General features: G+C 40.3%; 1 protein-coding gene across 1 annotated transcript in view; it reads left to right on the forward strand.

Moving 5' to 3' along the window:
* Positions 1-14156, forward strand: part of LOC308042679 (scavenger receptor cysteine-rich domain-containing protein DMBT1-like) — a gene marked incomplete at both ends in the record, with an annotated part of 42249 nt that overhangs the window by 12474 nt on the left and 15619 nt on the right. The window contains 2 exons of the mRNA XM_080348274.1: positions 150-538; positions 1539-1810. Coding sequence (XP_080204400.1) covers positions 150-538; positions 1539-1810 — 661 coding nt within the window. The remainder of the gene's footprint in view (positions 1-149; positions 539-1538; positions 1811-14156) is intronic.

The raw sequence follows: 14156 nt of genomic DNA on the forward strand, positions 1-14156 counted from the left end.
GTGTGAGCAGGAAAGACTAACATCAAGGTTCTTGGTTTAAAGAGTTTAAGATGAATCTATATTTTTTAATTGCATATTACTCTATCAAAGCTTAGAACATGGAATGTGACAAAAATGCAATTCCTCATTTTAAATTACATGTTAAACAGGAGAACAATGATACAATCAACTATTCCAACACGATCGAGGTTACATCTTCTGGGCACATAATCAAGAGGAAAAAGAACATTCATTTACATATCAGTTGCAAAATGCTAGAGGACACATGGACACAAATAATGTATGTTGCTGAGGATACTATAGACGTGAATGAATATCAGTTCGGAAGATATGACATGAACATCACTTTTTATGATTCCTCCTCATTCTTGCGGCAAGTGCACGACTCCCCATACTATGTTGATTTGAACCAAAATTTGTATCTTCAAGCTTATCTTCACAGTTCTGACCGAAATCTGACGATATTTGTGGACACTTGTGTGGCATCACCTGATCCCCATGATTTTAACACTCTGGCCTATGATATAATCAAGCATGGGTAAGAGCTTTCTGAAGCTGTTAGAAGCATAGCTGTAATATGCTTTCTGAATTTATTTAAAATAATTGAGCAAACCTGTGTTGGTTTAGATCTTGTTATCAACGGACTGCTAAAATCAGTCTTTTTAATTGCTTTTTTAATTTTTTTTTTTAATATTTTTTTTACAATGTGAGCCTGGAAATAAGAAATACAATTTAGACCTCACTAACATTTTGTTTCACTTACTTCATTTTTGTCCTACATGCAAAATTCAAAGTAGTGGGAGTGAGGTAGATGAGATAGTGAAAACTGGCAGGAGAAATCTGTCATCTTAGGCATTAAATATTTTGGTAAAACCAGGTCAAGCATTAGATTCAGTTTTTTATGTCTTGTATAGCACAGACGTGAGTAAGAGGGGAAACCTCATGGTGGCCCCAGCTTCCTCACAAGGGGAGCAGAAGGGGCAGGGCTGAGCTCTTCTCTTTAGTGACCAACAACAGAACCCAAGGGAATGGCAGGAAGATGTGCCAGGGGAGGGTCAGTTGGACATGAGGAAAAGGTTCTTCACCCAGAGGTGCTGGACACTGAACAGGCTCCCCAGGGAGGTGTCACAGCCCCAAGCCTGACAGTGTTCAAGAAGAGACTGGACGACGTCCTCAGACACATGGTGTGAACTGTGAGGTTGTGCTATGCAGGGACAGGAATTGAACTTGATCCTTGTGGGTCCCTTCCAGCTCAGGACATTCTAAGAGTCTGTTCTCCCCTCTTCTCTACTGATAGTCTTTTTCTCTTGGGGAAAAAACAAACAAACAAACAAACAAACCAAAAAAGAGTTGCCAATGTTCCTGCTGCTTCATAGAACTTAAATAAGTCTATATTTTAAAAGTCTATACTATGTCATAAAAGTTTCATCGTGTTCTTAGTGCTGGCTATGATGATTTTCTTTTAATCTATTCTATTTTTGTGGGAATGTCCATGTGTAAATCCATGAAGACTAATTGTCCTTTTCATTTCTTTGTAGATGTGTTAGAGATTCTTCCTATGCCACCTACCAGTCCCCCGACCACCACTTGGCTCGGTTCAAATTTAATGCCTTTGAGTTCATCAGGCACCACACGTCCGTGTACCTGCAGTGCGAGCTGGTGGTGTGCAGACTCGGGGACTATTCCTCCCGCTGCTACCAGGGCTGCACTAGCAGGTCCAAGAGAGAATCAAGTTCTGCTGAGGAAAGGGTGCAAGTGGTTGCTGGACCAGTTCAACTTCGAGAAGGGGGTGCTCAGAGTAGAAATACTGGTAAAGTGAAATAAATTTCTCTCATGTTTACTTTGAGACCACTCTGGACTTCAAGAAAAAACATAGCTGTGCATGCAGTTTATAAAATCGTGTTACCATTACCTCATCATTTCACTTTGCAATAAAATAACCTCCCTCCTAACATTCTGCTCTGTGATATCTCCCAAGTAGCAACTGATAGAGCAAGAGGAAACGGTCTCAAGTTACAACAGGGAAGATTCAGATTGGATATTAGGAAGAATTTCTTCCCAGCAAGGGTTGTCAGGCATTGGAACAGGCTGCCCAGGGCAGTGGTGGAGTCACCATGCCTGGAGGGGTTTAAAAGGCGTTTACACGAGCTACTTAGGGACATGGTTTAGTGCCAGAGTTAGGTTATGGTTGGACTTGATGATTTTGAGGGTCTCTTCCAACGAAAATGATTCTATGATTCTATTATAAGACAATGTCATGGATTCCTCCCGGTGATTGTCCCTCAGTAAAATCTATGACTGTGGTTTTCATAGTAATTGAATTACTATGCTGAAATGTTTGTTGCCAGTTTTTTCACATTTCTGCTGAGGATTAATGTGAAGGATTATTTGGTGTTAGGTGCTGTATGACTTAGAGCAAGTGAATCTGTACACAGTAGTTTGCTATCTGCTTCATTTCGAAAGCACTCGGAAAGGGTTATCGGGCATTGGAACAGGCTGTTCAGGGCAGTGGTGGAGCCACCATCCCTGGGGGGCATTTAAAAGACATGGAGATGTGGTGCTTAGGGACATGGTTTAGAGGTTGACTTGGCAGTGGCTGGATTAGGGATTGGACTCTATGATCTTAAAGGTCTTTTCCAAACAAAACTACTCTACGATTCTATGATTTCTGACATCTGCCTCTGAAATCTGCTTTTGTTAACTTTGCCATAAAATGGAGGGATTGTTTGGTTGACCCAATTGTTTACAAATCTCTTCTTCTTTCAACACCTTGCAAAACTCCTGTTTTCACCCACCTATATAAAAAATATAACTGCTTTGGCTGTCCCAAGGGAGTGGTAGCATGTAACCCATTTTAGTGCTACAGCTCCATTGATCTAATTAGCTCCAGTCTGATTGTGTAATGTGGTGGCCAGGAGGGAGCAAACTCGCAGCCTTCTTGAGAAACATCCAATTCCCTCCATTGTCTTCTGCTCATGAAGTTTGCTTAGTTAAGCTGTCATCCCTGCTAAAGCAAAGCCTGATCAAATAGATCAAAGCAGCGAAATTGCAAGAAGTTAGCTTATTTCTGACTCTTACCTAGGAACTATCCCTTTTAATGCAGCAGCTCTTTGTGGCCTGATCTTTAATATACTGAGACCAAACCCTCTCTGCCTCCACTCACAGGGCTGGACCCTCCTGTGCCTCCCGCTGCTGCTGACAGTCTCCTCGTGCCGCTCGTTGCTGCTGTTGCCATCCTGGCCATTGTCGTTTTTGTTCTCGCTGGTTTTCTTGTGAGACCTGCACTGAAGAAACCTCTTTTGCACGGGATAATGTGAGATCAAAGGTTGGCATCATCCACTAAATGACTACAGGGTAAATGTCACGTATTATGAGCCACCAAACTGCTTCACTGATGACAGTCATATATATGCCATTTGCCAGAAGCTGCGATATCTTTATCTACAATCAATCCTGTTAGAATGCCTTAGAACATCTTTGTAATCATAACATCCCTTAAAAGATTAAGAAATAATTTCAATATCCATTTCATGAGTTGTTTGGTACAATAATTTTATCATTTTTCTCCTCTTCAATTCTTTTCCCACATCCTTCTAAGACCATTTATCTAATGCCTTGTAATTTTGTGAGTTGGAGAGAAAATATGAATGAGGCATCAATAAATATTTCAAGGTTTATTAAAGGGGAGGAAGATTTAATTTGGAGAGAAGCAACAGGTCATTTCTTGAAAGGAAATGTAGAAATTGATCTTACCGCGGCATCTGGAATTGTGGCTATACAATATTCTAATAACTTGTTTTTGTTTTTTAATGTTAAATTTCTTCTTGGAACAGCAATGGATCTGTGCTTATTTATAAAATGCAGAGATTTCCAAGAAATCTGTGATGTGAAGAGTGTAATTTAAAGTCAAAGGAAGGAAAGTTTACAAAGCAACAGTTCTATTTTGTCTTTGAAATTAATGTTTCTGTGATTAAAATAGAAACCAATGTTTTAGTGTGTTGAAGAGTATGGTCTGTTGGATTAAATTTTTTCCAAGTGATGTAGTGAGCCCCTGCTTCTGAAATACTGCATGGGGAATTTCTAGATATCTTAATGTAAGCTTCAAAATGAATGAGCTCATTCTTTTTCTTTCTGCACATGCAAATTTACAGAAAATATCTGCCCCGGGAAGCCAGATTGCTGACTCTTGATTCAGAAATGCCTTTTCTTTTGGTTTCCCCTACTTTATGCCTTCTGTTTTGGTTTCCCCTACTTCCTCCACATGGCCACATTGTGGCACTTGTCCCCATGAACACCATAGAGCTGTGAGGTCCCTGCTGCTTCTGCCTCCATCCTCTGTGCCAACCACCCCAGTGCCTCCTCCTCCTCATCGGCCACGGGCACTGCTGCTCACCCAGAGCATCATATCAGCTGGAGCTTCCATCTGCACCTCAGCTCCACCACCTCAGCCCAATCTCTTCCCAAGAGACATGTCCCTAACTTGCCAAATCTCTTCTCATGCTTAACAAGGCTCACAGTTGAAATCAGCATCACCGTTGAAAAGGCTTTTCACGATATCTATCCTCAGTTTTCACTGTCGCTGATCAAGCCCTTCAGCTCTTGGTCTGTCCCTCCTGGCAATGGGGAGTCATTTTCTCTCCTTTCTCTTTAGGTGCATTTTACCTAGTTGAAGATTGATGTTGGATTTTGCACCAAGTTTTCACTTTTCTAGATTAAATAAATCTAAATTAAAAAGATACTGTGCTGTTAAAGGTGTTTTGTTTGCAATATTTAAGGCTGAATCACACAATCTTATCTAAAGGCTTGTCAAATCAGTTGGACGCCTTCCCATTGACATACATCCTAAACCTGGAAAAAACATAAATCTCATTCAAGATATCAAACCTCAGTCAGGAGAATTTTCAAGTCTCATTTAAATGCCATTTAAATCTTGAAAGACATTTTGTGTGTCATTTCCAAAAGCAGGAGTTTTGTTCAATTTTTAGTACTTTTGGTTGCTGATGACAACATTTATTTTTCCCCATGGGTGTGTGCTGCTTTGTTGTGAGGACTTTGGCTTCTCAGGGCTTACCCAGCCTTTCAGAGTGTATTGTGCAGACTGACATATGCTGGCAATGCAAACAGCCAAATACCACATAAATATTTACCATTGGTGCATGAAAACATGAAAAGCAAGATCTGGTGAGTTTTGCCTTTCATGTCCTAGTTGAAAGTACAGAGAAATAAAGCCAAAATGCAAACTAAAATTGGAGGGTTTTTTCCCTTTGTTTTGTTATTTTGTTCAATTTTGTGGGGGTTTAGTGTTATGCCAACTATTACTAGTTGGTGCATGCAAACACAAGGATGTCAAGAACCGGGAGCACACAGATGGCACAACATTTGCTCTTTTTAAATGAGCTTTCTGGAGGCTGCAATTGTTGTCACCTCCTCCGCCCTTAGACCAGACACACCAGCCATCACTTGGTGTGTCTGTCACTACTCAACCGTGTAGTATGTACTTTTTTTGTCCACTCAGTACTATGTACTCAACCAACAATCTCAGCACCAACTAAGCGTCTTGTTTGCAACATCATGTTAAAATCCCTTACAAATGTCAGCCTGTGTAGTGCGAGCTGTGTTGGGAGAGGATAATAATTGAATTATACCATGTATATACAGACTATGCAGCTACAGGTGTTCGTAACTCCAACAAAACTACACATCCTTGAATAACTCCCCTAAAGTAACATGGAAGGAGGGCTTTTTCATTGAAAGAGAATGGACCCATAGCAATTTTATTTCAAATGCACACACTTTTTTTTGTATAAAATATTGAATAGAATATTGGGTTCCTTCCAGTGTGCCATTCCCAGCATTGTCGTACAACCCGTTTGCCCAGCAGTGCAGTTAAAGCAAAGCTCAGGAACAAAGACCTGTTTGCTTGTTTGTATGCTGAATTTCCTGTGCTTTGGTGTCCTGTTTATCTTGCTGTTCTAATTTTGAAGTATGAAGCAGATAATTCAACTCTCTAGTCCTCCTTCCCAGGAACATGCTATAAAAATATTTGTAGTTGGGTATAAATAAATGTTGTTTTGCTTCTGGATCCCATAGCTAGCAAGTAGATTTGTTTTTCATAGCAAATCCCCATGTTTTGTGGATTGAGACTAAAAAAAGCTAATTTGGGTTGGCAGGGTATGAGTAAGAAACACAATTTTTCTTGTGTAATTTTCATTACTTTCTCCCCGTGCCTTGCCATAGAAGCGCACAGATATTCATTGATATCAAGCCAAATTAAGCCGCTAAGTGTAACCCTCTGCTCACACTTCTGACTTAGGTGTCTTTTAATGCCCGAGGCTGAAAGCTTGCACCAAATTCCAATTAAATAACTAAATTAATATGCTCTAGAGATCACTTTCACTTCACTGATTGTTTTTTTTAATAACTCCTTGAGACTCACCAGCCAAGGCCAAATTTTTTAAATAGGATTGCACTAGAATCTACCTTGAATGGGCAATCAGGCAGCCAGCCACTGTGACTGGGTTGCTGAATTTTCCACCACACTTAATAAACTCAGAGAAAACAGCAAAGGCATTTATTGAGCCTGACCCAACACTGCCCTTCACTTGTGACAAGATGATAATAATAATAATAAGAAGAAGAAGCAGCAGCATTGCAACCCTTTGCTGTCCAGCATCTCTGAAGCCAAGCACAACCAACCTTTTGCACACTTTCTGTTCAACTCCTTATGTTTTTCTCTATTTTGGTAGCTTTGTTTTCATGGGGTTTTAAAACGTTATTATTATCTGTTTTGGCAGTTACCATCTAGCTGGGAAAAAAACTAAGGAGAAACTAAAATTCTCACAGCAGCTCATGTATTTTAGGAGATTTTCTATCTCAGGCTCACGAACTATGACACAAAAAGCATATTTGAATAAGTCTTGCCTAATTGAGGAAACATGTGAGTGACCCAACTGGGTTACTGACAGTGACATTTGTTTTCATTTCCTAGAATAACACTTGGTTCAGCTCTTTTGCCCTGAATCACCTGGTACCCATCCAAGCAGATTTTCCTTGTTCTTTCTGAACTAATTAGTCACAGGTTGTAATGTAGAAATTAATTGTGCTGCTGCTGTTCTAAAGAACTTGCCCAGCTTGAAGAAGGTTGTCTTCTGCTTGTGTATTTTTGTTCAGTTTTCAGAAACTGTAGTTTCAGAGAGGTGGCTTCTTTCTTCTTTTCTCTTTCTGTATGAAGACAGTGAGAGCCATATTTTGTCCTCAGACACATCCACACAAACCTGTTGAGTCTAAGGAAGTTTTCTGTGAGTATCTAAACAAAATAGATAAAATTTGGAGTTTTGAACAGTTGCAGAGTGTTGCATTGGAGTCTTAGAGGCTGAAATCCATCTACTAGGATGGGGATTAAGTCTCTTCTGTTTTTTCTGTATGATTTTTTCCTTTCTTCCTTCCTTCTCCTCCTCTCTCATCCCTGCTCCTACCACATAGTTAACTTCCCAGTACATGTCAAAATCTTGTTACTCCTTGCTTTATCTCCCTCATCCCTTATTGCTTTTTGATTTAGGCACTGAATAAAATTAGGTACTCAGTGCAAAGACTGAATTTTCTTCTGTGCCTGACCAGCTGCTAGAACAAGTGAACCCTGACTTGAGGGCTTCTCATTTGCTGAAGTTATCTGGTTAGAAAAGGTTTATACACAGATCCAGTTGAGGTGTTTGGTATTAGCTACAAATGTCTTCCATTGCTAAGCCTGGATTTGAGCAGAGCTTTGTTGTATGAGATGTTATGAAAATTGAGTTATGCTGATGTGAAGTCTCTTCTCCCAGGCGAAGAAGTGGTGAGGAGCATGACTTCATATTAATATAGCAAATCCATGCCTTCTTTCCAAAATAATGGATTCTGACATTGTTGCAGGCTCAGAAAGACAACTGTGAATCCCCAGCTACAGGACAGTGGCCAAAACCTGTTGCTTCAGTTTCTTCTTGAGCTCCTGAGCAGCTTGGGCAGAACGCCTTAGAAAGCTGCACACTGTGCATGTAGAGTAAACACTCAATCCGAGCCTTGCCAGTGCGAAACAAGCCTTCTTTGTTTCATAAAAGTTCACTGGGTTTCTCTAAGGAATGTATTGTTGAGGAAGACAAGTGGACTTCTCTCTGCCAACATTGCAAGGATTAATTCAGGCATCACATTAGATGCTTTCTGAAGGCTATGAGGTATGACAGCTGGGATGATGCTTATGGAACAAGCTGAAAATTAACTGTTTGAAAGTGAGACTAGAATTTGTACAGTCTTTAGGGGCTTCTGGCATTGCATTTTGGAAAAAAAGCATTTTGTTTCCTAGGCTGTCCATTGCTTTGGTAATGCTTAGAGCTGCTCTGGTGCCCAGGGCCTGGCTGTGTGAGCCACAGAACATGGGGCTCAGCTGCTCATGGTACCTCTGCCCCAAAAGGTTCTGAAGATGGGGCTTTTCTTGTTGGAATTCACTTTGTTTGGGTTCCTGGACAGCACAAATGCACCAGGGCAGGAGGTGCTGCAAACCCCTGCAACCCTCTCAGCCCACCCCGATGTACCCTGGCCAGGGCCACCACCATGGACATGGGCTGGGGCTTCTGGTCTGTGAGGGGACACAGGAGCACAACCACTTCAGCTTCAGGACAGGGGAGAAACTGAGAGGTAAAAAAATGTCTGCCATCAATTTTTGCTTGACAACACTAATTTTCTCCATGGCTGCACACAGCTGGTTCCTTTCAGGCCAGTGGCTGCCACTGGATATGCCAAGGGGAGGGTTTAACCACTGGTCCATAGAAGAGAAAAGCTTTAAACAGTAATTAAAGTAACCAAAAAATCAAGACATTATAAACAAAGTCTTGCCAAAAAAAAAAAAAGGCAAGAGAATGTTTTTAAAATTTAGAAATACCTCCATGGTATGAAGTCACTAAATTCAAACAAAATAAGGCTGGTCAAACTGCAGAACACACACCCTTTAATTCTAGGTGTTTATAAATTTCAAAACCTGCTTTATCAGGGTTATAATCAGGGTTATAGGGAATGCAGTGTACATGAGTCTCGTGCTGACTGGTTAGCATTGTGGAGGATGTCTGCAGGGGTCAGGTACTGTCTCTTACACTATGCAGAGCAACGCCCCTCTCTCTTGTGTTTTCCTCTAAAATAAATATTGGCAAATTTTGTAGCCTGCATCAAAGCCCACTCAAACCAGTAGATGTCATTGGTTCACATTACAAATCCCCAGTCTCTATGAGAATGGGTTTTCTCCGTGAGGAATGATGAGGAAAGCCTCTTTACAATGAATTTTTTCTATTACAAACTCAAAGTCTCAGTGATTTCTTCTGCTAATTACCTGAGATTCACAAGCTTGAGTATATTGTGACTAATGTTATTGACCTTTAGCTCAAGTAGGAAAACACAAACCATTTCTACTCTCTTTGCTCTAGAGTGTCCACTAGGATTGATGTACCAAGTAAGAAAACTGTGATACAAACTTTTTAAATCTGATTGACACAGGATTCCACAATCTGGAATGAGAAAAGGGAAGCCGTGTGTCCTCCATTGCAGAGATATTCTTGATCCATATTACATCCCAAACAGCCTCCACTCTTGGAGATAACAGCTCCTCAGAGAAGCAGTGTTTGTGTTATCCTCCCATCACCCCATGACTTTCACCTTAGCTAACAGTGTTATTTGTTCATGTCAAAACACTCTTTAGAAAATAATACATTTATATAATCCATCTAACAATAAGTTCTTCCTGCAGTAATCTCCCTTTATACATGCTGTGTTGGAAATCTATCAATTTTGTGCTTTGATTCTCTCCTCATGCTTGGAAACAATCAGATATTCAAATAAACCAAAAATAAGCTGGATTACAAGCAGATTGATCAAGGAGAAATGTTTTCATGACTAGAGATTCAGCATTGTTACGTTAATTTCCTGAGGAAAATCAAAGTTTCCCATTCTCTTTGCTCTCTCGGAAGTGCCACAGGGGCTGATGGACAGCAGGAACCATGCAAGGGCCCCGCTGAAGTCTTCTACTAGGGCTTTAATATTGCATCGAAAGTCCTTGAATTTTATGCAGGCACAACACCCAGTGTTTTCTCTGGAGAAGCATTTGTGAATTTCCATACTTTTTCTTTCCTTAATTGAGTGGTACTCATGAGAAAGAGTGCCAGAAGGAGTCAATTAATTACAAGCAATGGAAACATTGACTCAGGGTACTCCTCACTCCTCTTGTGTGATGTGAGCTTTGATGACTTTAATTTGGAAGTTGATTGGGTTGGGGTTTGGCCATTTATGTGCTCGGTTTTGTTTTGTCTTAGTTCACTTTTTAATCAGTAATGTATTGATTATTTTTAGGTAGAAATGTCTTTGAATCAAAATCCTGAGAGCAGGATTATCTCAGAAGATAAAGCTTAGATAGAACTGTAGCTTTCATAAATGGATCTTATTCTTGAAGGAAGCTGACTTTGACAGGGTTAACATTTGATTAGACTATGTGCTTCAGTCCCTGTTTCTTAGTGCATTGTTTTTACTATCAAAATCTACTTAAGACAAATTTAAAGGCAGTATTAATCACATCAGACTCCCTGGCACCCCCTGTGCACTAGAAATCCAATTCCACTTTTGCGATAATAAAAGCTTTAAGTGTGCACTGTGTGCTGTGTGACCCATGGTACCTGCTGGGATGGAAAGGACTTGCTAGAGGCAAATTTATTATTGATTTATTATTGTCCATGTGAACATGAAAACCAGGAAAACTGCAAGAATGCAGCTCATGCCAAGACAAACAACCTGTGTTGACACAAAATTTAGCTGGTAACAGGATGAAACGGCCTGTCCTACTGCCTGTAGAGCCAAGATCACCGATACCCAATTTACATTGGCATAGCCTTCATTTCTGACAAAGATTTGCCATCGCAGGATTCACAAGGGTGGACCGGGGCATCCAGAGGCTGGATGGTGACATCCTTATCCCAAGGCAATTCTCCTCTGGGACTTGGAATTTGGAACAAGCACTCACTATTCAGTTTTGTCCATAGAATATGGCTTCACACATAAAGTTTCCACTTTGCTTTACAAATAAATTCACCATAAATGCAGGGAACCTCTTTGAAAGTTATATCATCAGGGATGTGATTTACTTCACATGGACTTTCCTCTTTTCTTTATATATTCTTCAGTGAAATACCTTTCACTTCAAAACTTACCAGGGTTTAATTTAGTGGAATGGCTGGCAGAGCAAAAACAGGAAAAAAAGATGCATTGAAAGAATACACATTTGCAATTAAGAATATGTCTGGGCAGCTCAGCAACAAATATTAGGGCACTACACAACTTCAAACAGATGACATAGGTAACGGTAGCAGTGAATATACAACGTCATGGGCCTTAACAGGACCAAGCAACCAGATATATACCCAGGGTCTCCAAACCTCCACAGAATATTGCATTTCCAAATGCTAATCATACCGCAAAGCTGTACAACAGCTTTTCATCATCCTTTATCACACACACATATCATCCAGAGCCCTGCTAACCTCAGGCATGCAGAGGTATGTGTGTGCACCAGGGCAAGGACTACTGTTATCAGGGAATTTCTGCTGCCCCTGAGACAGCAAGGCTTGGGGCTGGGAAAAGCAGAAAAAAGGTAGCCTTCAGCTCCCCTACTTGTTCACTTTTCCTGTTGCTGCTCTTTGACAATATGTTATTTTACTCCCATGTTCATTCTCAGTTTTTTTCAAAGTAGAAAAAACAAGGAACCTTCATTTACATTCCTCTGAACTTTGTCCTTCTTCTCTGCTTTTAGAAATAAAAGACAAATCTGATGAAACAATGCAAGAAATTTCTTCCAAAATCAATGTTTTGCCTTGCCCTTACTATATTTAATGAAATCATTTTTTCATCAGGCTTCAAAAGACACTATTTTTTTAAAAAGCTAAGCAGGTCCTTACCAATGGTGTTTCATGACCCAAGAGAAGTATTTCCCTTGTCTCCTTAGGTCAGTACTCACAGAGCAGATGAGTTCATTTGTGTGGGGATCCAGGTTTCAGCATGATGATCCATCACCAGAGCCCCACTGGGTGAGACCTCCTGGGATTGTTTCTGTAGGGCATTGCAAACACCCTCACTATGGCAGGACACTTGACGTGGCCATTACCAGACTGTTGGGAATGTGATGGGTTCGGCAAAACCTAGGATTTGTTACATAAGAAATGTTCTCAAAAGTGCAGTAAGTATATTTGAAGAAATAACAAATAAGTTACTACAGCACAGAGCAAAGTTTATAATTTTTTGAGTTCACACACATTAGTAATTTTTTTTTTCAGGGAAGAAGAAATACAGGTAAGTATTTCTATAAGAAATATACACACAGAAGAAAGGCAGTCAGCCCTAGTTGATTCCGTCAAAGATATTTCAATGGCATTCTTTACAAACAGTTGATATGAGAGCTGTCAGGTGTGATGGTTTATTACCTCATTAAGTGATAATGAGTGAAGAGTTGTAAAGGAAGATGAACCAGGTGTGTGCCTGAAGTGGCTCAGAGTTTCTCCTGATCTCTATTGGGCCAGAGGCATCTCCTCCAATTTTGATAGAAGACAGGTAAGGAATGCAAACATCTGCCCTGCTGTTTGTAGCTGTCTCTTCTGCATATGTTTATTTTCACCTCTGCCTACTTTTAAAGGTTTTTGCTAAAGCAGAGGCCTCTTTACGGACTCTACAAAAGCACTGTGATGTTAGACCATCTTATTCAGAGGTGTTCTTGCTCCCTAAGGACAGTGCCTCGCTGCCCTCCAGTGGCAGGAGCCTCCAGAACAGCTTTGCGTTTTCCTGCTGATTTTAGCCCCCAAACTGTATTAGACCCACATACTCATGAATATTGTAACACTACAGCTTTCCATGAAAATTAGATGTTTAAATGCCTTTGGTGAGCTTACTTCTATTCACTAATGATGGAGAAGTTGCCCCATCAGAGCTACAGAGCAGCATGGAGAACTTGCCCCTTAGTATAAAGTGTCTTAGGGAGAATATGTCACGTTTACAAATGTATGTGTTTCTGTGCATACTGACCTTTGTGTGTTCGTATTTCACAATATGAAATAAGCACTGACATCCATTTGTAGTTTGAAAAAGCTGACAAAAGCTATTTCCAGGGAGGGGAAGTTTTGTCAGTGCAGCAAAACTTCATTCCTTGAAGAAAGCTTAACACCCAACCTAGGGAAAATATTTCACTACAGACAAACACTGTTTGTTTTCTATGAGTGAATTTTGACAGATTTCATTAAGAAGATGTTCTGGAAAACACCTTTGCTATTTCAAGACCACAAAGGTCAACCCTACTGTCATCACTGCTGGTTCTTGCCACATAGGATTAGTCTGCTTGCTTAGCATTGCACTCAAGACTTACTACGTCCTTTCTAATAGTGCCTTCAATGTCTATGACAGGAGCTGCAGTATTTAATGTGAAAACTGGTCATTATTTTGTCACCTATCACTACAGATTAGCCCTTGCTAGCATTCACACATACGACCATTACTTCTTAGATATGGTGTAGAATAGCCTTAGGTGAGATCCAGCCTCATTAGGCAAGAGATGGGGAGTGGAGTCCTCACCCCTGCATGTGTTCACTGGGACTAATATCTTATTTGGGATATGTTTTATAAAAAAGGCTGAGGAATGCTGAAAAAGCAAATTTTGATGATTCCTATTCAAGATATTTCCATTCAGCCATGTCCCCCATATTTTCCCACCCCTATACCTAGGCTCCAAACAGAGTTGCACTGAAATGCCACTGATTAAAAGCCTAGTTTATAAATAAAGCAGATGCCGACAACTAGATAATGTGAATTATGGCCCTACTTTCCATTAATAGCCATGCTCCAACTGCACAGGATATCTTAGGCAATTAGCTTTGCTGCTGAGTGTGCTGTTTGGCTGAGTCACCAGATTGACATGTTAACTATTTCTACATGATTCTGCAGTTCCTAGAGAGGATATCTTTGAAAGTCCAGCAACAGCCAAAGAATAAACATGTTCATTATCAGATAGTTACGAAGTGCACTGAAACGGTATATATGTATCAGACTTCTGTGTCGTCTGTGAACATTACTCAGATCCAAATCTTTAAATCCAATGCACTTAGACTTGG

Source organism: Nesoenas mayeri (assembly GCF_963082525.1).
Source record: "Nesoenas mayeri genome assembly, chromosome: 7".
NCBI lineage: Eukaryota > Metazoa > Chordata > Aves > Columbiformes > Columbidae > Nesoenas > Nesoenas mayeri.